The sequence below is a fragment of the Symphalangus syndactylus genome, chromosome 12 (genome assembly GCF_028878055.3).
Source record: "Symphalangus syndactylus isolate Jambi chromosome 12, NHGRI_mSymSyn1-v2.1_pri, whole genome shotgun sequence".
NCBI classification, from domain to species: domain Eukaryota; kingdom Metazoa; phylum Chordata; class Mammalia; order Primates; family Hylobatidae; genus Symphalangus; species Symphalangus syndactylus.
The window spans coordinates 31,859,402-31,880,868 of NC_072441.2; the positions used below are offsets into that span (position 1 = coordinate 31,859,402).

A 21,467-nucleotide genomic window follows, 5' to 3' on the forward strand; every position below is an offset into this window, starting at 1 on the left:
AACCCCACCTCCCTTAGCACTGTGGTCTCAAGCCAGGAGAACATCCATACATGTATTTAGAATGATGCTTCTGCCTCCCCTCGTTCACCTCTGGCTTTCTGGCTGGTACCACAGCACGCAAGCTCGAACCACTTCGGGTCTTTGCGCTTGCTGATTTCTCTGGCAGAACATCTCCTCCAGGTTTTTTTTTAACTCGTCGATGTTCGATGCATATTTCAGGTCCCTTCTCAGAGGGCTGCCCAGACCACTGTATCCAAAAAAGTACACCTGCACCATTGCTTTAACTTTTTACCTGCTTTTATATCTTCATAAGTTACAACTTCCAGACCTTATTTATTTGTCAGTATCCTCACCACCAGGAATGTAAGATTTTTAAAAGCAGGGACTTAGTAAACTGTTTTGCTCATTGCTGTATCCCCAGAATTGTGTCTGGCACAAACCAGATCTACCAACGATATTGAGCATGTAGGAAAATAAAGCCCAACACACATTAATGAAGATAAACAACTTCATCATTTATGAGCTGTGGAAAAACAGCTAAACCTCCTTCCCTGGCTATAAAGATTGTTCCAAAAATATAAAATCCAGTGGTAGAAGCCATTAACTGGGGCTCTTCTTTGACAGTTGTCCAGTGCTGCATCATTACTTTTGTTTTCCTTTGCAACATTATTTTTTTTTCAGGCAAGCGGATACGTATTGTGCCTTCTTTTATGTTGCAAATAAGTTATTAAATGGTTTAAGTGGTGTTTTGTGTTTTAGTTTTGAGTTCAACTCTAACATCTACTTCAAGAAAAAGGGTTACATGTTTTTATATTAATTAACATCAAGTATTTATTGAACATACTAGTGTTTCTGGGTGGCAGTATGTCAAAAAAAAAAAAAAAATGGGGGTGGGGGAGGCTGGGCGCAGTGTCTCACGCCTGTAATCCCACCACTTTGGGAGGCCTTGACAGACAGATCACCTGAGGTGTCAGGAGTTAAAGACCAGTCTGGCCAACATGGCGAAACTTCGTCTGTACTATAAATAGAAAAATTAGCCAGGTGTCGTGGCACACGCCTGTTATCCCATGTAATCCCAGCTACTTGGGAGGCTGAGGCAGAATTACTTGAACCCAGGAGGTGGAGGTTGCAGTGAGCCGAGATCGCGCCACTGTACTCCAGCCTGGGCGACAGAGCAAGACTGTCTCAAAAATAAAAAAGGAAAGATAAAACATACTAGTGCCCTATACTAAGACTAGAGATACAAAAATAAACACGTTTCCCTACCTTGCTCTTTCTACTTACAGAGCCAAATTCTGTTATAATAACCATACTTAGCATGCTTTTGATTCCTATGTGCCAGGCCAAATGTTGTGTACTTTTCTGTGTTACCCTATTTTAGGCTTCTGACAATCCCATGAGATATATACTATTTGTGGTAGGCCTTGAGATGCACTTTTCAGACCCCACTTCAGGAATAAAGAACTGAGCTGCTGCCGCCAAGAGTCATACCTACAGCCAGCCATCGGTTGTCAGCCCCTTTCAGGCACGCCAGTGTCACAGTGTCATAATGTTCTCAGAGAGGCCACATCCAGTGACTGATCAATGCAGGGATAAAAGGCCCAGCCCTGTCACCTCCATTTGGTACAATTCTGATGGATTTTCTCCTCCTGCAGAACAACCTGCGGGATCAGCTAAGGCATTCCATTGAGACTTCATTGAAGCCCAACTTCTTCTGCCCAGTTCAGCTTTTCTTCCCTCCCACAAGTGATGATCCTGAGAGCATTCCCTAATAAATCTCCTGCACACTAGTCATGTAAGAGTGTGCTTCCCGGGAACCCAGCCTGTAACATTATTTGTATTTTTCTATTGATAAAGCAAGTAACTTGCCCATTTGAACTGCAGAAGTTTCTATATAGATACATAAAGTATTGTGGGAGTGGAGGAGGGCTTCTGGGAAGGGCTTCTTAAAAGGATTGGCATTTAAGTTACAGGATGACTTTGCTAAGAAGAAAAAAAGATAATTCTTGGCTGAGGGAACTGCATGAATGAGTATGTGAATGGGAGAAAACTACAAGTAACCCCAAATGGCTGGACTGTAGGGTCTTCGGGGTAATCCCTACAGGATAAGGAGAAAGCTCATGGATGGTAAAGAGGGTAGCCAAGAAAAAACTCTAGGCCTGAGAATAACTCTTAGCCAAGTGGAAAGGGATAAGGGCCCCTGAGATCCTCAGTTAAGAGTAGGAGAGAGGAGCTTCATTGCTCCTGGAAAAGGGAACCACGGCCAACTTTGCTGGCAAGTACCACTCCCTAATTACGACATACATATTCCTACATGGCCTTTGTTATTTTATTTTCTTTTTTTTTCTTTTGGAGACAGGATCTCGCTCTGTCGCCCAAGCTGGTGTGCACTGGCACGGTCTAGGCTCACTGCAGCCTCCTGTGTCCCTTGTAGCTGAGATATGCACCACCGTGCCCAGTTAATTTTTGTATTTTTTATAGAGATGAGGTTTTGCCATGTTGCCCAGGCTGGTCTCAAAACTCCTGGCCTCAAGCTATCCACCCACCTCAGCCTCCCAAAGTACTGAGATTACAGGCGTGAGCCACCACGCCTGGCCCCCTTTGTTATTTTCACCTAGGATCACAGAATATTGAAGATGGAAGATACATTAACATCAACTAATTCAGCAGTTTGTACAATATTTTCTGAAGCACTGGAAATTTCTTGTATACTCATATTCTTATGCCAGGATCCAATATTTGAGCCAAATAAAACAGGACCTGGGAGTAGGCAACCAGCTGACATTTTCCTCAGTCCCTTACCACGGCACATAAGATGCTACCTCAGAACACACTCTGAAAATCATTGATGTAGTTCATTCTTTCAACAAATATGCCAGGTGCCATACACGGTGCTAGAGATACAGTGGTGAACAAAGCAAGCACAGACCCTACTCTGACAGAGCCCACAGTCTAGGGAGGGAGGCTGACATTTAAAATATAATCACATAAATTCAAACTGGTTAGTGCCATTCATGAAAAGTGCAGGTCACCCGTCTGGGAAGTGAGGAGTGCCTCTGCCCGGCCCCCACCCCGTCTAGGAAGTGAGGAACCCCTCTGCCCAGTCCCCTCATTGTCTGGGAAGTGAGGAGCGCCTCTGCCCGGCCACCGCACTGTCTGGAATATGAGGAGCGCCTCTGCCTGCGGCAGCCCAGTCGGGGAAGTGAGGAAGGCCTCTGCCCGGTCGCCCCGCCCCCCACCCCTCCTTCCATCTGGGAAGTGAGGAGCCCCTCTGCTGGCAGCTGTGCAACCCTCCAAGTGTGAAGTGACAGCCTTGTGTGTGATCTTTCTGCGCCCCCCACCCCCCCGAGTCTGCATTTTCGACATTAAAGTTTACTTTTTTTTTTTTGAGACGGATCGCTCTGTCGTCCAGCCTGGAATGCAGTGGCGCGATCTCGGCTCACTGCAAGCTCCGCCTCCCAGGTTCACGCCATTCTCCTGCCTCAGCCTCCCGAGTAGCTGGGACTACAGACGCCCGCTACCACGCCTGGCTAATTTTTTGTATTTTTAGCAGAGACGGGGTTTCACCGTGTTAGCCAGGATGGTCTCGATCTCCTGACCTCGTGATCCGCCCACCTTGGCCTCTCAAAGTGCTGAGATTACAGGCGTGAGCCACCGCGCCTGGCCTTAATTAAAAGTTTTAAATTGGAGAACATAAAAAAAAGTGCAGGTCACTATGAGAATATGTCCATATGCCCAAAAGTACATACATGTTCTAAAGTACTTCTGAGGAAACAACATCCAATCTGAGATGAAGTATGCATTCACTACTTCTAAAGTGTGAATGCATTTAGGAGTTGGGCAAAGGTGGTAAAAACACTCCAGAGAAAGAGAACAGTTGATGCAAAGCACCCTACATGGGATGGAAGTTATTATTTACTACTACTACTTACTGTTGCCTGAAAGAAACCACTGTTTTTTTCCCCATGTATATAAAATCGGATACGAAGTCATCTATCCTAATTTCTTTCATTGGATCATAAGCTTTTTTCTATGTCATTAAATATTCTTCAAAAACCCCCAGAACTGGGCCAAGCATAGTGGCTCACACCTGTAATCCCAGCACTTTGGGAGGCCAATGTGGGAGAATCACTTGAAGTCAGGAGTTCGGGCCTAGCTTGGGCAACATAGCAACATCCCATCTCTACAAAAAATATTTTAAAATTAGCCGGGCTTGGTGCTACACACCTGTACTCCCAGCTACTCTGGAGACTAAGGCAGAAGGATCACCTGAGCCAAGGAGTTTGAGGCTGCAGTAAGCTATGATCATGCCACTGCAGCCCAGCCTGGGCAACACAGTGGGACCCCATCTCTAAAAAATAAAAATAAACCCTGATAAATGATTGCATAATTTAACCACTTTTCTGTTTGGGGGCACTATCATGGCATTATGATTGGTTTAATAAGTGTCCCCATGTCCAAACGCAGTATATGTCCAGCTCTTTTGGGGGCTGAATCTCCTAAGATTTGGGTGGTTGAATTAGTGGGAAGTGAAAGGAGAGTCTAGGCTTCGGTGACCAGGGAGATGGAGGTATTATTGATGACCACAGAAAATACTAAAGTAGGAGCAAGTTTAGATGGGGGAATGGTGTGTTTATCATTAGAGTATAATGAGTTTCAGGCAACCCCAGTACATCTAAATGAAGAACCCAAGAGTCAGTTAGATACATGTCAAGGATGCTGGCTTCAGGTCTCAGCTGCAAGTACAGGTTTGTGAGCCTTTAGCTTAGAAATAGTAACTGGAACCTGAGGTTTAGATTTGGTTACCCAGGGAGAGCACAGAGTGAGAAAAACAAAATCAAGAACAAAACCCTGAGAAGCACTGACATTGTTGAGGTCAAGGAAGAAAGTAAAAACTACAAAGGAGAAATGAGGGACTAGAACTGTAAAGGAAAACTGAACAGTGGTAACCAAAAACCAGCGAGGAAGAAATTTGAATATGGAGTCCTAAATGTGAACTTATTAGACAAATTTACCAGGAACCTATTTTGTCTCATACATTATGTTAAACACAAGGGGGTGAACAAGACAAAACCTTTTGGTGCCTACTGTCTGGTGGGGAAGACATTGTTATACATCACCAAATAGGCCATATTTTTAATAATTATACCTTGCTTGTTTCTAAAAAGACATGTAGCTTACCCAAAAAAAATCAGTATAACAGGTAAAATAGAATTCAAAATAATTAAAATGGGAAATTTAGGGCAAAAAGAAAATAGAAACAAAAATGATGCACAAAAATACATGCTTGGTTGGGTGCACTGGCTCACACCTCTGTAGTCCCAGCACTTTGGGAGGCCAAGCTAGAAGGACTGCTTGAGCACAGGAGTTCAAGGCCAACCTGGGCAACATAGTGAGACCCCATCCCTACAAAAAATAAAAATAAATTAGCCAGGTGTGTTGGCGCATGCCTGTGGTCCCAGCTGAGCCTGAGGTGGAAGGATTGCTTGAGCATGGGAGGTTGAGGCTGCAGTGAGCCATGACCATGCCACTGCAGTCCAGCCTAGGCAACACTGCACGACTGTCTCAAAATAAATAATTTAAAAAAAAAAAAAAACATGCTCTAAGGTCCTGAACACTTGCTTTAAGCTTTGTAGCAGATGTTGTAACAAGGAAAAACAAAATCAGTTATAACAGGTTCAGTATGCCTAGGGTAACAAATATTTTGCCCACAGGAGGCATTACTACTCCAGGACTAAGACTAAAGATGAATTTCTCCCAGTTTCTCACAACGATAACATCACGTGAAGAGAATTTGTGAGGTCTGCCTCATTCTGGTTACTCCTCCTGCTCAATCCTGTTTCTCTCATTTTCTTTCATCTGTGTTATTCCCCAACAAATCATACGCATGCATTAACACTATCTCAGTGTCTGCTTCCTGGAAAGCTCAAACTACAACATTCTCATTTAGCAAATGAAGAAAACTAGAAATCAGAGAAATTTAAATATTGTTCCAAATCAGTTAATATAGCTACTAGGATTTGAATTTAAACAAACAGACGTGAGGGCCTCAAAAGTAACCACCTTCATATTATAAATCAAGATGCTTTTTTCTTTTTTTTTAGATGGAGTTTTGCTCTTGTTGCCCAGGCTGGAGTGCAGTGGCACGATCTTGGCTCACTGCAACCTCCGCCTCCCAGGTTCAAGCAGTTCTCCTGCCTCAGCCTCCCGAGTAGCTGGGATTACAGGCACATGCCACCACGCCAGCTAATTTTGTATTTTTAGTAGAGATGGGGTTTCACCATGTTGGTCAGGCTGGTCTCAAACTCCTGACCTCAAGTGATCCATCCACCTTGGCCTCCCAAACTGCTGGGATTACAGGCGTGAGCCACCACGCCTGGCCTATAAATCAATAGACTCTTAACACATATAGGCTCTCACTAGCCTTTGATTGCAATTTTCCTAATTCTCAGCTTATTTCCAGGAAAATCATCCTTAGAGAAACTATTTATTTTATCCCACATCTGTCAACACATAGATCAATCTTTAGCTATGAGTCTATGGTATTGCTAGACCTTTACTTAACATATTATGTATTTTGACAATTATAATGTAAAAAAAAATTGGCCGGTCATGGTGGTTCACGCCTGTAATCCCAACACTCTGGGAGGCCAAGGCAGGTGGATTGCTTGAGTTCAGGAGATCGAAACCAGCCTGGGTGACATGGCAAAACGCTGTCTCTACAAAAAATACAAGAATTAGCTGGGTGTGGTGGCATATTCTTGTAGTTCCAGCTACTCAGGATGCTGAGGTGGGAGAATTGCTTGAGCCCAGGAGGTCGAGGTCACATGTGAGCTGAGATTGCGCCACTGCACTCCAGCCTGAGCAACAGAGTGAGACCCTGTCTCAAAAATATTATTAAAAAAAAAAAAATATATATATATATATATATATATATATAAGCTCTTAGGGACCAGTATCTTTATCTTATTGTATATCCCAATAACAGACACTACTGGTATGACTGATACCACAACCAGTTTCAAAGGAATTCATTGGGGATTACATTATGGTAAATAATTTTCTGACTACTAGTCTCAATTTAAAATAGGCTCTTTATTATATGAAGCCATGAGTTGGAGTCCTGTATCTGCCACTTCTTCGCTGTATGACTTTGGGCAAACCATTTAACCTACATCATAGAGTTGTTAGGAGGATTAAATATAAGGAAAGAACTTCAGTAAAATGACTGAAACATTCTAAGTTTCAATAAGTAACAATCATTAAAACCAAATCTTTTTTGATTAACCAATAAATACTAGGCACTACACTAAATTCTGGTGATTCACAAAAAAATCAGTAACATTCAGACCTTGAGGAAGATCATAGTAGAATCATATTTTACTATATATTTTTTAAAACTTCAGATAGATCTTAAATGGCTGCTTATTAAAATGCATTTCATTAAACATCAAAACTTTACTACACTGATTACCAGCCCAAGCAATAAAGTCAGACTTTACAAAAAATAAAACAAATTATCCAGGTGGGGTGGTGGACACCTGTGGTCTCAGGTACTCAGGAGGCTAAGGTGGGAGGATCGCTTGATCCCAGGAGATGGAGACTGCAGTGAGCTGTATTCAACGCCAGGCACTCCAGCCTAGGTGACTGACAGAGCTCAAGAGACCCTGTCTAAAAAAAAATAAAATAATAAAAACCAACTTTACTACACTGAATGACTTGTTTGCATACTTCTGATTAAGAAATAACAAGAGGCCAGGTGCAATGATTCACACCTATAACCCCAGCTCTTTGGGAGGCCGAGGTGGCTGGATCACTTGAGCCCAGGAGTTTGAAACCAGCCTGGGCAAAATGGCGAAACCCCATCTCTACCAAAAAAAAAGAGATAAAAACTAGCCAGTCTCATAACCCGGTCTCAAAATAAATAAAAATTTTAAAATAAATTGGCTGGGCACAGTGGCTCACACCTGTAATCCCAACACTTTCAGAAGCCAAGGCAGGTGGATCACCTGAGATCAGGAGTTTGAAACTAGCCCAGCCAACATGGTGAAACCCCATCTCTACTAAAAATACAAAAATTAGCTGGGTGTGGTGGCTCATACCTGTAATCCCAGCTACTTGGGAGGCTGAGGCAGGAGAATCACTTGAACCTGGGAGGCGGAGGTTGCAGTGAGCCAAGACTGCCACTGCATTCCAGCCTGGGAAAGGGTGAGACTCTGTCTCAAAAGAATACATAAATAAAGTAAAATAGAAACAGCAAGAAGGTATTAATATTAATAAACTTTGTACCTTTTACCTTTAACGTCTATCAAATAAATTCAACATTCAAGTTTTACATTTTAAAGTCATTTTTATTGAGCTAATTTTAACAACATTGCTTTAGCTGGTGACAGCTGCCCCAAACCAAAACAAAGCCATCATGAATGCTATTCAACATCCTCAATGTAATCCAGTATGTTTTTGTACTTGGAATATAGTTAAACTTTTGACATTACATAATCAAGCAAATAGCAGTGCATACTATATTATTCAAAAAGACTTTATCTATTTCATTTAAAAAATCAAGTTGCAAGTGGCCTCACCTTTATCAACAATTGCAGTGACACATTCCACACTTCATGCTCTCAAAATAAAAAGTGCCCTAAAACTAACTCTAAGTTTTTTAGTTACTGACATTAATACTAACCAGGTTACAGGAATTGAAGTTTAACATTGTACAATATAAGCGGCAATAAGTTACTGATAATCTGCTGACAAATTCCACTCAAACTAAATACATCCTTGATACATTCAAAAAGACATTTTGTAAATTTTAATAAGCTAGTGTATATGCTGCAGTGCAAAAAAAGTGACAACCTAGTTTCCTGAGCTTTAGGAAATTAACAATATTCTGACTACTACTTTCAACTTAAAATAGGCTCTTTATTGTATGAAGCCATGACAAAACTATACAATTAAATTAGGCTTTTGGAGAACTGAAAGACTGGTCAGAGTTACGGTGATTTAGGATAATGAAAAAGTTTTCAAAGCAAAAGTATTTACAACACTACAAAGGATACTGTGGATCTGCATGTAGTACAAAGATTAAAGATAACCTACTGATTTCACAATTGTCCCTCCCCTTTCAAAAATATTACACTGGACCAGGCGCTGTGGCTCACATCTGTAATCCCAGCACTTTGGGAGGCCGAGGTGGGTGGATCACCTGAGGTCAGGAGTTTGAGACTAGCCTGGCCAACATGGTGAAACCCCATCTCTACTAAAATACAAAAATTAGCCGGGCATGGTGGCAGGCGCCTGTAATCCCAGCTACTCGGGAGGCTGAGGCAGGAGAATCGCTTGAACCCAGGAGGTGGAGGTTGCAGTGAGCTGAGGTCACACCACAGCACTCCAGCCTGGGTGACAGAGCAAGACTCTGTCTCAAAAAAAAAATTACACTGGAAGACTTTATGGTAAGTATTTAAAACTAAATATACCAACCTGTGGTATATTACACATTTTAATATATTCTTCCATAATGCCCACTAAGAAGAAATAAATGGGATAAATGATGAAAAAAAATAAAGAAAATAAACACGCTTTTAGGAATGTTTTTGCATGTGTACATGTCAAGGGACGTGAAAATGATTCCTCATTAGAACTCTCTACATCCTAAAAATTACAAAGACCGAGTTTCTACTTCAATTTTTTCTTCTGCTTGAAGTATATCTGGATCAACATGAACAACTGGAGGTCGTAGGATAACTTCAGGCCCTCCACCATAAATAGACTGCAGAAAATTCCATGTTTCTTCAGAAATCTGGCCAGAATCTGCTCCTTAAAATTATGTAGAAGAAATAATGTTTACAAACCTATATATTCATATTGCAAAAGCTTTCATAATGTACTCCCCAGCATGAATCTTCTCGGAATAATTGAGAACTTCTGGAACATGAATCTGCAGACTACCAGCCCATATTGTTATAAGCTGCAACATATGGTTTGTCTTAAAAAGTCAGAGATGCTTTTTCTTTGCTCTTAACAACAGCCTTAAGACCTTTCCTCAGATAAAAAAAATAGTGGCTGCTTTTCATTACTTGCCCTAGTTAATGTATGGATTACATTCTTCAGTTGAATAAAAAAGTACTATAGATGACTAATGATAACATATTTCTAACAGTGACAAATCACTCACAAGTAAAAGCTTAAATACGAGTCAAACTTACCTTGCCTAAGCATCACATTACCACATTTAGTGACTGCAATCTTAGTATTGTCAATAGGACCTGGAGGATCTAAAGGAAAAAATATCAAAATGTATTTTTCAAAGAAATGTAACAAAAAATTGCATAATTTTGTGCTTGACAAAATTGTGACCTGTAACTACATTATCAGATTGGTTATTTCTTAGCCAAATTATTATAGGTAATTCTTTTTTTTTTTTTTTTTGAGATGGAGTCTTGCTCTGTTGCCCAGGCTGGAGGACAGTGGCACGATCTCAGCTCACTGCAACCTCCGCCTCGGGTTCAAGTGATTCTCCTGCCTCAGCCTCCTGAGTAGCTGGGATTACAGGCACACGCCACCACGCCCAGCTACTTTTTGCTTTTTTTTTTTTTTTTAGTAGAGATGGGGTTTCACCATGTTGGTCAGGCTGGTCTCGAACTCCTGACCTCATGATCCACCCACCTCAGCCTCCCGAAGTGCTGGGATTACAGGCGTGAGCCACCGCACCTGGCCTATGGTTAATTCTTAATGTCTTCTCCTGAGCTTCTTCGTTTCTAGTTCTTAATTCCCCCAAAACAGAACCAGGAAAGAAGGTAAGAGAGGCTCGTTCACAACCATCACAGTCTAACAGAAAAATTTTTTTTTTTTTTTTTTTTTGAGACAGAGTCTCGCTCTGTCGCCCAGGCTGGAGTGCAGTGGCACGATCTCGGCTCACTGCAAGCTCCGCCTCCCAGGGTTCATGCCATTCTCCTGCCTCAGCCTCCCAAGTAGCTGGGACTACAGGTGCCCACCACCACGCCCAGCTAATTTTTTGTATTTTTAGTAGAGACGGAGTTTCACCATGTTAGCCAGGATGCTCTTGATCTCCTGACCTCATGATCCACCCACCTCGGCCTCCCAAAGTGCTAGGATGACAGGCATGAGCCACCACGCCTGGCCCAGAAATTATTTTTTAACTCTCCGTTTGGGGATTACAAGTCAAAATGTGCCACTAATGCTATAAAATAGCAATTCCTTTGTAATTTGAATGAAATTATACAATTAATTTGCTTCAGATTATCAAAGTAACATTAAAAACAATAAAAGCATTATAAAAGAAAGTGTTTAAATACATTCTTTTTAAAATTTAAGGCAAAAGTGAACCGCATGGCCATCATCAAAAGTTGTAAAAGCAACTTAAACAAATTTACAATAAAAAAAAAAACAATTAGAAAGTGGGCAAAGAACAAGAACACTTCTCAAAAGAAGACATTTATGTGGCCAAAAAAAACATGAAATAAAGATCAACATCACTGATCATTAGAGAAACACAAATCAAAACCACAATGAGATACCATGTCACGTCAGTCAGAATGGCAATTATTAAAAAGTTAAGAAACAGGCTGGGCCCAGTGGCTTATGCCTGTAATCCCACCACTTTGGGAGGCGGAGGCAGGTGGCTCACTTGAGATCAGGAGTTTGAGACCAACCTGGCTAACATGGTGAAACCCCATCTCTACTAAAAATAGAAAAATTAGCCAGGCATGACGGCGGGCACCTGTAATCCCAGCTACTCGGGACGCTGAGGCAGGACGATGGCCTGAACCCAGGAGGAGGTTGCAATGAGCTGAGATCACGCCACTCCACTCCAGCCTCAGTGACAAAGTGAGCCTCTATCTCAAAAAAAAAGAGAGAGTCAAGAAACAAGAGATGCTGGTGAGGCTGTGGAGAAATGGCAACACTTTTACACTGTTGGTGGGAATGTAAATTAGTTCAACCATTGTGGAAGACAGTGTGGCAATTCCTCAAAGACCTAGAACCAGAAATACCATCTGCCCCAGCAATCCCATTACTGGGTATATATCCAAAAGAATACAATTCATTCTATTATAAAGATACATGCACACATATGTTCATGGCAGCACTATTCACAATAGCTGCTATAAGATAAGGAATCAACCCAAATGCCCATCTATGATAGACTGGATAAAGAAAATGTGGTAAATATACACCATGGAATACTATGCAGCCATAAAAAGGAAAGAGATTGTGTCCTATGCAGGGACATGGATGGAGCTGGAAGCCATTATCCTCAGCAAACTAATGCAGAATCAGAAAACCAAACACTGCATGATCTCACTTATAAGTGAGGGCTGAACAATAAGAACACAAGGACACAGGGAGGAGAACACACGGGGGCCTGTTGGTGGGGGTTGAGGGATGAGGGGTGGGAGAACAACAGGAAAAACAGCTAATGCATGCTGGGCTTGATACCTAGGTTGATAGGTGGAACAAATCGCCATGGCACATGTTTACCTATGTAACAAACCTGCACATCTTGCACATGTATGCTGGAACTTACAAAATAAAAATAAATTTTTTTTAAAGGTGTAGAAAAGCGAGATATGGTGGTGTGCACCTATAGTCCCAGCTACTCAGGAGGCTGAGGCAAGGGGATCACTGGAGCCCAGGAGTTTGAGGCCAGCCTGGACAATATAGAGAGAACTCAGTAATTCAGCACTTTGGGAGGCCAAGGTTAGTGCACTGCTTGAGCCCAGGAGTTCCTGGGCAACACTGTGAGACCATGTCTCTACAAATAATTGTAAAAAATAATTTTTAAATTAGCCAAGTGTGGAAGTACATGCCTGTAGTCCCAACTACTCAGGAGATGGAGGTAGGAGGATCACATGGGCTGAGAGTTCAGGGCTGCAGTGAGCCATGATCATGCTGCTGTACTTAAACCTGGGCAACAGGGTTAAGACCTTGTCTCTATTAATTTAAAATTTTAAAAAGTAAATACATAAATATAAAAAGCTTTAACTAGGCATACTGTTGCAGCCTTTTTCACATATCAGAATATCTTTTTTTTTTTTTTTTTAAAGACAGTCTTGTTCTGTCACCCAGACTGGAGTACAGTGGCGTGATCTAAGTTCACTGCAGCCTCCGCCTCGTGGATTCAAGCAATTCTCCTGCCTCAGCCTCCTGAGTAGCTGGGATTACAGGTGCCTGCCACCACATCCAGCTAATTTTTGTATTTTTAGTAGAGACAGGGTTTCACTATGTTGGTCAGGCTGGTCTTGAACTCCTGACCTCATGTGATCCACCCACCTCGGCCTCCCAAACTGTTGGGATTACAGGCGTGAGCTACTGCGCCTGGCACATATCAGAATATCTTCTTTTCAAATTATTAAATATTGTCATACAATTTTACTTTAAAAGTCCACTGTACTGAATAAACCATAATTTAAGCAACCTCTTATTCCTTATAACGATTTCTAAAATTTTTTCAATATTAAGATCACAGATTTACTTTGTTCAGTTCTCTTATTCCTGCTATAACTCGTAAAATAAGTTTAACAAAATTTACAACCAACAGAATATAAACTAGAAAGTAAGATCCCTGAGGACAGGATCTTTTTCTCTTCTGTTTAATAGTGTAATCCCAAGTGCACATAGATATTCAAGAAATATTTGTCAAACAAAAAAACAAATAATTTACCAAAAAAAAATTTTTCAGTTAACCACTTACCTCCATCTTTACCCTTCACAAAACTTTCCCATTCTCTAAACCACTGCATACTGATGCAATAAAAAGTAGCTGGAGAGTCCTCTTTTTGGAACGCTCTGTTAAGCTACAAGGGGGAAAAAAAACAGTCACCTAATATCTAAAACTTGCTTTATGGCAAAACAATACCATCACTCCACTTCAGTGTTTGTTTGATAACTCAGCACTTTGGGAGGCTGAGGCAGGAGGAGTCCTTGAACCCAGGAGTTCCAAACCAGTCTGGGCAACATCGTGAAAACATCTCTACAAAAAAAAATTATTTTTTATTTTCATTTATTTATTTTTGAGATAGAGTTTTGCTGTTGTTGCCCAGGCTGGAGCGCAATGGCACGATCTGGGCTCACTGCAACCTCCGCCTCCCAAGTTCAAGTGATTCTCCAGCCTCAGCCTCCCGGGTAGCTAGGATTACAGGTGCCCGCCACTGCACCTGGCTAATTTTTGTATTTTTAGTAGAGATGAGGTTTTGCCATGTTGGCCAGGCTGGTCTTGAACTCCTGACCTCAAGTGATCCACCTGTCTTGGGCCCCCAAAGTGCTGGGATTACAGACGTGAGCCAGCACACTCGGCCTATACAAAAAAAATTTTTTTAAATTAGCTGTGTGAGGTGATTTGCGCCTGTAGTCCCAGCTACTCGGCGAAGCTGAGGTAGGAGGATCACTTGAGCCCAGAAGGTTGAGACTACAGTGAGCCATGATTGTGCCACTGTACTCCAGCCTGGGTGACAGAACAAGACCCTGTCTCAAAAAAAAAAAAAAAAAAAAAAAAAAAACCAGTGGTACAGTAAGATGTATGCTAACTTAGTACTAGGATACGTGGTAGCATCTATGAATAAACAATTCTAGGTTCTGTCTCAAAATTTAACAAGTATACATAAAAGGGGCATAAAGACTGGGTAAATGAAGATGGTCAAGACAAAGTCTTCAAAACAATAAATACGCCACATATTTATTAAAAATCTAATGTGTAAACTTTATTTATGTACACATACTATATCTACAGTCTGTACTTTTTGTTTACTTAAGATACTGGTAGACAACTTGCTATTACCATGCTGCAATGAATGAATGATCTTGTATATGTCATTTCACAAACAATATACATAAATGTATAGGTAAATTCTAGTAAGTGGTGGGACAGTCCCTGAGGACCAATTCCCTCTTCCAGCCCTCAGGCCTAAGGAATGGGTATGTGACTCAAACTATACACAACTCTGCCAGAAATAAAAATCTTCAGAGAAGTGACCTAATGGTTAGAATGGAATAATTCCAATGTCAATTCAGGTAGATACTCAGGGCTACCTTAGTTCTCAAACTTTTGGAGGTCTGGTTTTTCAATTTTTATTCTTAGTAAATTTCTTTTTTGCCAGGTTAGCCAGTCTGGCTTCTACCACTTGCAATTAAAAAAAACCCAAGTGAGAGAAAAACTGATATACAAAGAGAAGCACAAGCAAAACAGGCTCGGGAAAATTAAGAGTATTTGGAATTAATCTAATTGTAGTAGTGTGTAAGTAGTGTGTAGTAGTGTGTAAGTAACTGCCCATCTCATGATGGGCAATTCAATCCATGGAACACACTACCTGTGGACAAAGACAACCAAGTTCAGATTATATAATTCCTCTAATCAAATTAATCAAAACCCTGTAATTATTCACAGAAGTACCTCCATGATCTCACTGCATAATCTGACCTCATCTTCTTCCTCATTTTTCACTGGTGATCATACTGGCCACTTTGTTATTCCCAGAACCAAACAAATACAGCCCTGCCTCACAAGCCTTTTGCACTAACCCCTGTTTTTGCAGGTATCTGAATGACTATCTCCCTTACCTCCTTTAAGTCTTTGCTTAAATGTCATCTTCTCAATGAGGCCTATCTTGACCACCCTGTTTAAAACTCCAACCTGGGCCAGGCGCAGTGGCTCACACCTGTAATCCCAGCACTTTGGAAGGCCAAGGCAGATCACTTGAGGTCAGGAGTTTGAGACCAGTCTGGCCAACATAGTGAAACCTCATCTCTACTAATAATACAAAAATTAGCCAGGCATGGTGGTGGATGCCTGTAATCCCAGCTACTTGGGAGGCTGAGGCAGGAGAATCGCTTAACTCGGGAGGAGGAGGTTGCAATGGGCCGAGATCGTGCCACTGCACTCCAGCCTGGACAAAAAAGCAAGACTCCATCTCAAAAATAAAATAAAATATAAAACTCCAACCTGACTCCTCCCCCTCACCACTGTAATCTTGGTGCCTCTAATTCTGTTCAATGTTTCCCTTTTCCATTGTACCCATCACCTTTTAATATAACATATTTATTAAATATAAGCTCTGGCATGGCACAGTGGCTCACTTGAGACCAGAAAATTCAAGACCAGCCTGGGCAACATGGTAAAACCCCATCTCTACTAAAAATACACAAAAAAATTAGCTGGGTGTGGTGGCACATGCCTCTACTCCCAGCTATTCATCAGGAGGCTGATGTGGAGGATCTCTTGAGCGTGGGAGATCCAGGCTGCAGAAAGCTGTGATCATGCCACCATGCTCCAGCCCAGGCAAAAGAGCAACACCTTGTCTCAAAAAAAAAAAAAAAGTATATATGTGTTTGTGTACATATATATAAGCTCTCTGAGGGCAAAGATCTTTCTGGGACACAAGGTAGCTGCTTCAATGGAACAATGAAATGGAAAATGCTGTGGCAGTCTCTGATGGTTAACAAAGAAATCAAGGCATATTTGTCTCAAGGCATGGAATTAAAGTTCAGGCTTTCTGTGATGTGCAACTTATCCCTAGAGAACTGAGATTTCTAAAATGTCATGTCAGACTGAATCTGCCAGATGCTGGATTCTAACAACCATTAAATTCATACCACTACCATGTTTGAAAACTTTCAGGACTTACTTTATCTTTGGTATTAAGAAGTTACTTCCTATGTGTTTAGGTAGACGCTTTTTAAAGTTTAGTTAAGCACAGTTACCTCATTAATTTAAGAATGTGTTTCTCTCTAGTTCTGGGAAATTTATCTAAATGGTTACTCTAAATGTAGTTCTCATTCTGTTCTCTTTTAAAAAATACGTAATAGAAAAACATTGGATCCTATAGCTATCCAACATGTCAAAACTTTTCTTCCTTCTGTGTGCTTATCTTTTTGTGCTTTACCTTGGGAGAAATCTTTCCACTGTATCTTTCAGCATACTAATTTTCTCTCCAATAGTATTTATTTTGCCATTCAATCAACCCATCTATTGAGGTTTTGTTTTGTTATTTAAGATACAATATCCTTATGTATCTCCCTGAATATCAATCGTACTTCACATGTCTACACTCACTGCTCTATCCATGCAGATACCTTTATGCTTGCTGCCTGGTACAGTGCAACAGGCAGAATGCTAAGGTCATCATCCATATCTGCCACTTCCAAAATTAAAGCCCACACAGTCATTTCCTGTGGCCCTTGGCTTGCTTCTTTGATCTGATCCTATCTGCTTTTTCAGTTTTTCAGAAACTTCACTTAGCTTCCAATCCACTAAGGGCACCTATTTTTATATTCCAGTGTTATTTCTGTTAACACACATGCTTTGTTTAAAAAAAAAAAAAAAAGCTGAACAAAAAAAAACCCTAATATTATAGAATAATAATAATAGGTTTGCACTTTTTAATTTTTTTTTTTTTTTTGAGACAGAATCTCACTCTGTCATCCAGGCTGGAGTGCAGTGGTGCGATCTCGGCTCACTGCAATCTCCACCTCCCCGATTCAAGCAATTCTCCTGCTTCAGCCTCCCTAGTAGCTGGGATTACAGGCGCCCGCCACCATGCCTGGCTAATTTTTGTATTTTTAGTAGAGATGGGGTTTCACCATGTTGGCCAGGCTGGTCTGGAACCCCTGACCTCAAGTGATCCGCCTGCCTCAGCCTCCCAAGGTGCTGGAATTACAGGCGTGAGCCACTGAGCCCAGCCAATTTTATTTATTTTTAAAGACAGGGTCTTGCTCTCTTGCCCAGGCTGGAGTGCAGGGTCATGGTCATAGCTCACTGTAATCTCCAACTCCTAGGCTCAAGCAATCCCCCCTTCTCAGCCTCCCGAAGTGCTAGAAAGGCATAAGCCACCTTGCCCAGCCCCAGATTTGCTTTTTAAAAAAACAATTTTATTAAGGTGTAATCCTCCCACTCTTAGTGTGGACTTTAATGGTTTTCTGTAAATTTATAGTTGTGCAACTGTCACCACAATCCAGCTTAGAGCCCTCCAACACCCACAAAAGCTGTCCTGCACCAGTTTGCAATCAGTTCCCCTTCTCTCAGCCCTTGAAATCACTAATTGTTTGTCTCCACACTTTTTCCCTTTTTAGAAATTTCATATAAATGAAATTAGACATTATATAGTCTTTTGTATGTCTTACACTTGGCATGATGTTTCTAATATTCATCCATGTTGCTTCATGGATCAGTACGCCATGATCTTTTTACTGCTGAGTAGCATTCTATTATGCAACTATAACACATTTTGTTTATTCATTTGTCAGATGATAGACATTTCAATTGTTTCTAGTTTGGGGCAATTATGAACAATACTGCCATAAACATTTGTTTACATGTTTTATGTTAACATAAATTTTCATTTCTCTGGAATGAATACCTAAGAGTGGGATTGCTGGGTCATGTACTAGGAGTTGAACCTACAAGAAATTACCAAACTGTTTATCATTTGGCACACACCATTTTGCATCCTCATCATTGATATTCATAGGAATTCCCTAATGACTGACACTGTGTACTTTTTATGTGCTTATTAGCCCTATCTTCTTAAGGCTAATTCCTATTCAAATCTTTTGCCTATTTTCTAATTGGAATATTTGTTTACTTATTGAGTTGTATGTTCTTTATATAGTCTGGATATGAGTCATTTGACGACACGTGATTTGTAAACACCTATAACTTACACTGGATTTAGGTCTACCTTCCTAACCCCGTGTTTTACCACATACCACTATTCTTGGACTTAGTGAATGACTCATTCATAACCATAATATCCTACACTGACTCTGACCATGGAATTCATTTTACACAAAAGAAATGAATAGGCTTACTTCCACAAAATTTGCTGATCTTACCATGTGCTATCATGCAAAAGATGTTGGCCTACTGGACTTAGTTTTTTTTTGTGTGGGTGGCAACACTTTGTGAGTTTGGTACTATCTTACATGCTGTAGTATATGCTCCAAATTAGAAACCAATATATGGTGGTTTTTCCCATAACTGGAATACATAAACCTAGGAGTCAGGTAAAGGAAATAAGAGAGCTCATCTACTACTACCTACTGACATATTCACAAAAGTTTTGCTTCCCATACTCACAACTTCAGCCTCTACTAAATGTGGAAGATTTATATCCCAAGGGAACACAACAACAATTTGACTGGACTGAAAGTTGAGACAGCCCCCTGGCCATTTTGAGTTTCTCATGTCACTGAATCAACAAGCAAAGAGGAGGTTACAGTACTGGCTGCAATGACTGACCCCAGTTATAAAGGGTAAATAAAATGAATACTACATTACTACATAATAGAAACAAAGAGGATTATGTTGGGAAACCAGATTATACCCACTGTATTAGTTTCAGAGGGATGCTATAACAAAATGCCACAAATTTGGTAAATGAAAAGGTATTTATTCTCTCAGTTTTAGAGAACAGAACTCCAAAATCAAAGTGTCAGCAGAACCATTCTCCCTGCAGAGGCTCTAGGGGAAGACTCCATTCCTTGCCTGTCATGGTTCTAAAGCTTCTACCTTGCAGCTGTATCATTCCAATCTCTGCCTCCATCTTCATGATTTTCACCTCTTCTCTGCGTATCTCTCTGCTGTGTATCTCTGTGAAAGGTCACTTACTGGATTTAGGGCCCATTCAGACAACTGAGGATGATCTCATCTCAAAAATCCTTACATATGCAAATACCCCTTTTTCAAGTAAGGTCACATTCACCAATAAGCTTAATTTACAGAGATTAGAGAATGGAAATATCTTTTTGGGAACCACCATTCAACCCACTATAGGCACCATTTAGTATTTCCATACTCAGAGAAATCTAATACAGACAAGACTACTAAGGGTTCAAACCCTTCAGAAATGAAGGTCTGGGTTATTTTATGAGGTAAATACATTCACAATCAGCCAGGGTATTGGCTGAGAACAGAGGAAATAAGGAATGGGTAGTGATTAGCTATAGATACATATTTCTTCCTTGCTCCATGTACATATTTATAAATATTTACCAGATGTTGAAATAACTACCAATTTATTTTTTTTCTTTTCATTTGACTACTACTATAAGGTATGTTGGTGGTGGTTAACGTTATAGTTCATTCTTTAGATTACAGACTGTAACAGGGAAAAGTGTGACTATACTCTCTGAACTAAAAGATTTATGAACATCATTTAGAAATAGGTACAGTGACTGATGGGACTTTGGGTCTCTCAAATATGGGGAAAGGGCAAATGCAAACACATACTGGTGCAGGAGCTAGTTGTATTACATCAGGCAGAAGCACGATATTGTTGCTACTGTTGTTTGGTTGTGTAAGTGCATACGGGTGCTGAGTTGACAAAGGGGTAGGCTGTGCTGTATTCTCTGTTAATGAACATCATTTTCATGTATTCATATACTCCCTTCTGTGAAGACAAGCCTACATTTTGCAGGATCCATTGCCAGTAGTATGCCAGACTATACATAACCATGATATATGAAATATATGAAAGGTATAAGAGAAAGAAAAACGATTTCCCCCTCTGGTGGCAGCTTTGGGCAGGCCTGAGGCATCCACAGATAGCATAAGTAGGGTTTTGCCACTACTTCTAAGCATCTTCCAAAGAATCCAATCTCACTTAGTATTGTACGCAGCTAACATCTTTAACAGCAGCATCCTGTGTCTTCTGGGCATCCTCTTGAATAATTCACTTGGGTCCTGATAGTAGCAGTAGCTTCTCAGGTCTCTGAGCATTGTCATAGGCAGACAGCTGAACTCGTTTCCAAGGGCTTTATGCAGTTTTGAATTTTTTTAAACTCTGAAGCAATCTGAAACTTACAGGAAAATTCCAAGTATACAAAGAAATTTTCTTTACCTAGTTTGATTTCAGAATAAGTTGCTGAACAGATGTTCCGTTCCTCCAAATAGTTTGTTGTTTTATAAAATGTCCCTCAATTAGGGTTTGTGACTTTCCTCATTTGAGATTCAGGTTATCCACCTGTGTACCAAAGAAGTGGTGCCATGTTCTTCTAATTGTATACTATTCTGGCACATAATTTTGATTTTGTTTCATTCCTTCCTTTTTTTAAGATACAAAGTCTCGCTATGTTGTCCAGGCTAGTCTTAAACTCCTGGGCTTAAGTGATCCTCTTGCCTCCGCCTCCTGAATATCTGGAACTTACAGGCACACACCAGCACACCCAACTAATTGATTTGTTTCATTTCTAATGATGCTCATTTTATCTTCATCAAGATGGTGTCCGGATACTCTGCTGAAAGTCTTTTCCCTTTGTAATTAATAAGTGTTTAATGAGGGAGTTAAGTTGAAATGATGTAAGCATTCCAATCCTCATCCTTTCCATTTATTCATTTATTTATGTATACCAATATGGATGCAATATCTCCTATTCTATTTAATGAGGTTATATGTTACTGTAATTTATTCTGAGGCTAGGCTGGTAGTTTATGCTGGTAATCCCAGAACTTTGGGAGG

General features: G+C 40.6%; 1 protein-coding gene across 11 annotated transcripts in view; it reads right to left on the reverse strand.

Annotated features, from left to right (window-relative positions):
- Positions 1 to 8,330: 8,330 nt before the first annotated feature.
- The window catches only part of USP33 (ubiquitin specific peptidase 33), a 68,993-nt gene continuing 55,856 nt past the window's right edge, over positions 8,331 to 21,467 (reverse strand). For all 11 annotated transcript variants that reach the window (XM_063624101.1, XM_063624099.1, XM_063624105.1 and 8 more), the window contains 3 exons: positions 13,712 to 13,814; positions 10,206 to 10,274; positions 8,331 to 9,816 (listed from right to left, as the gene is read on the reverse strand). In XM_063624101.1, coding sequence (XP_063480171.1) covers positions 9,659 to 9,816; positions 10,206 to 10,274; positions 13,712 to 13,814 — 330 coding nt within the window. In that variant the 3' untranslated portion in view covers positions 8,331 to 9,658. The remainder of the gene's footprint in view (positions 9,817 to 10,205; positions 10,275 to 13,711; positions 13,815 to 21,467) is intronic.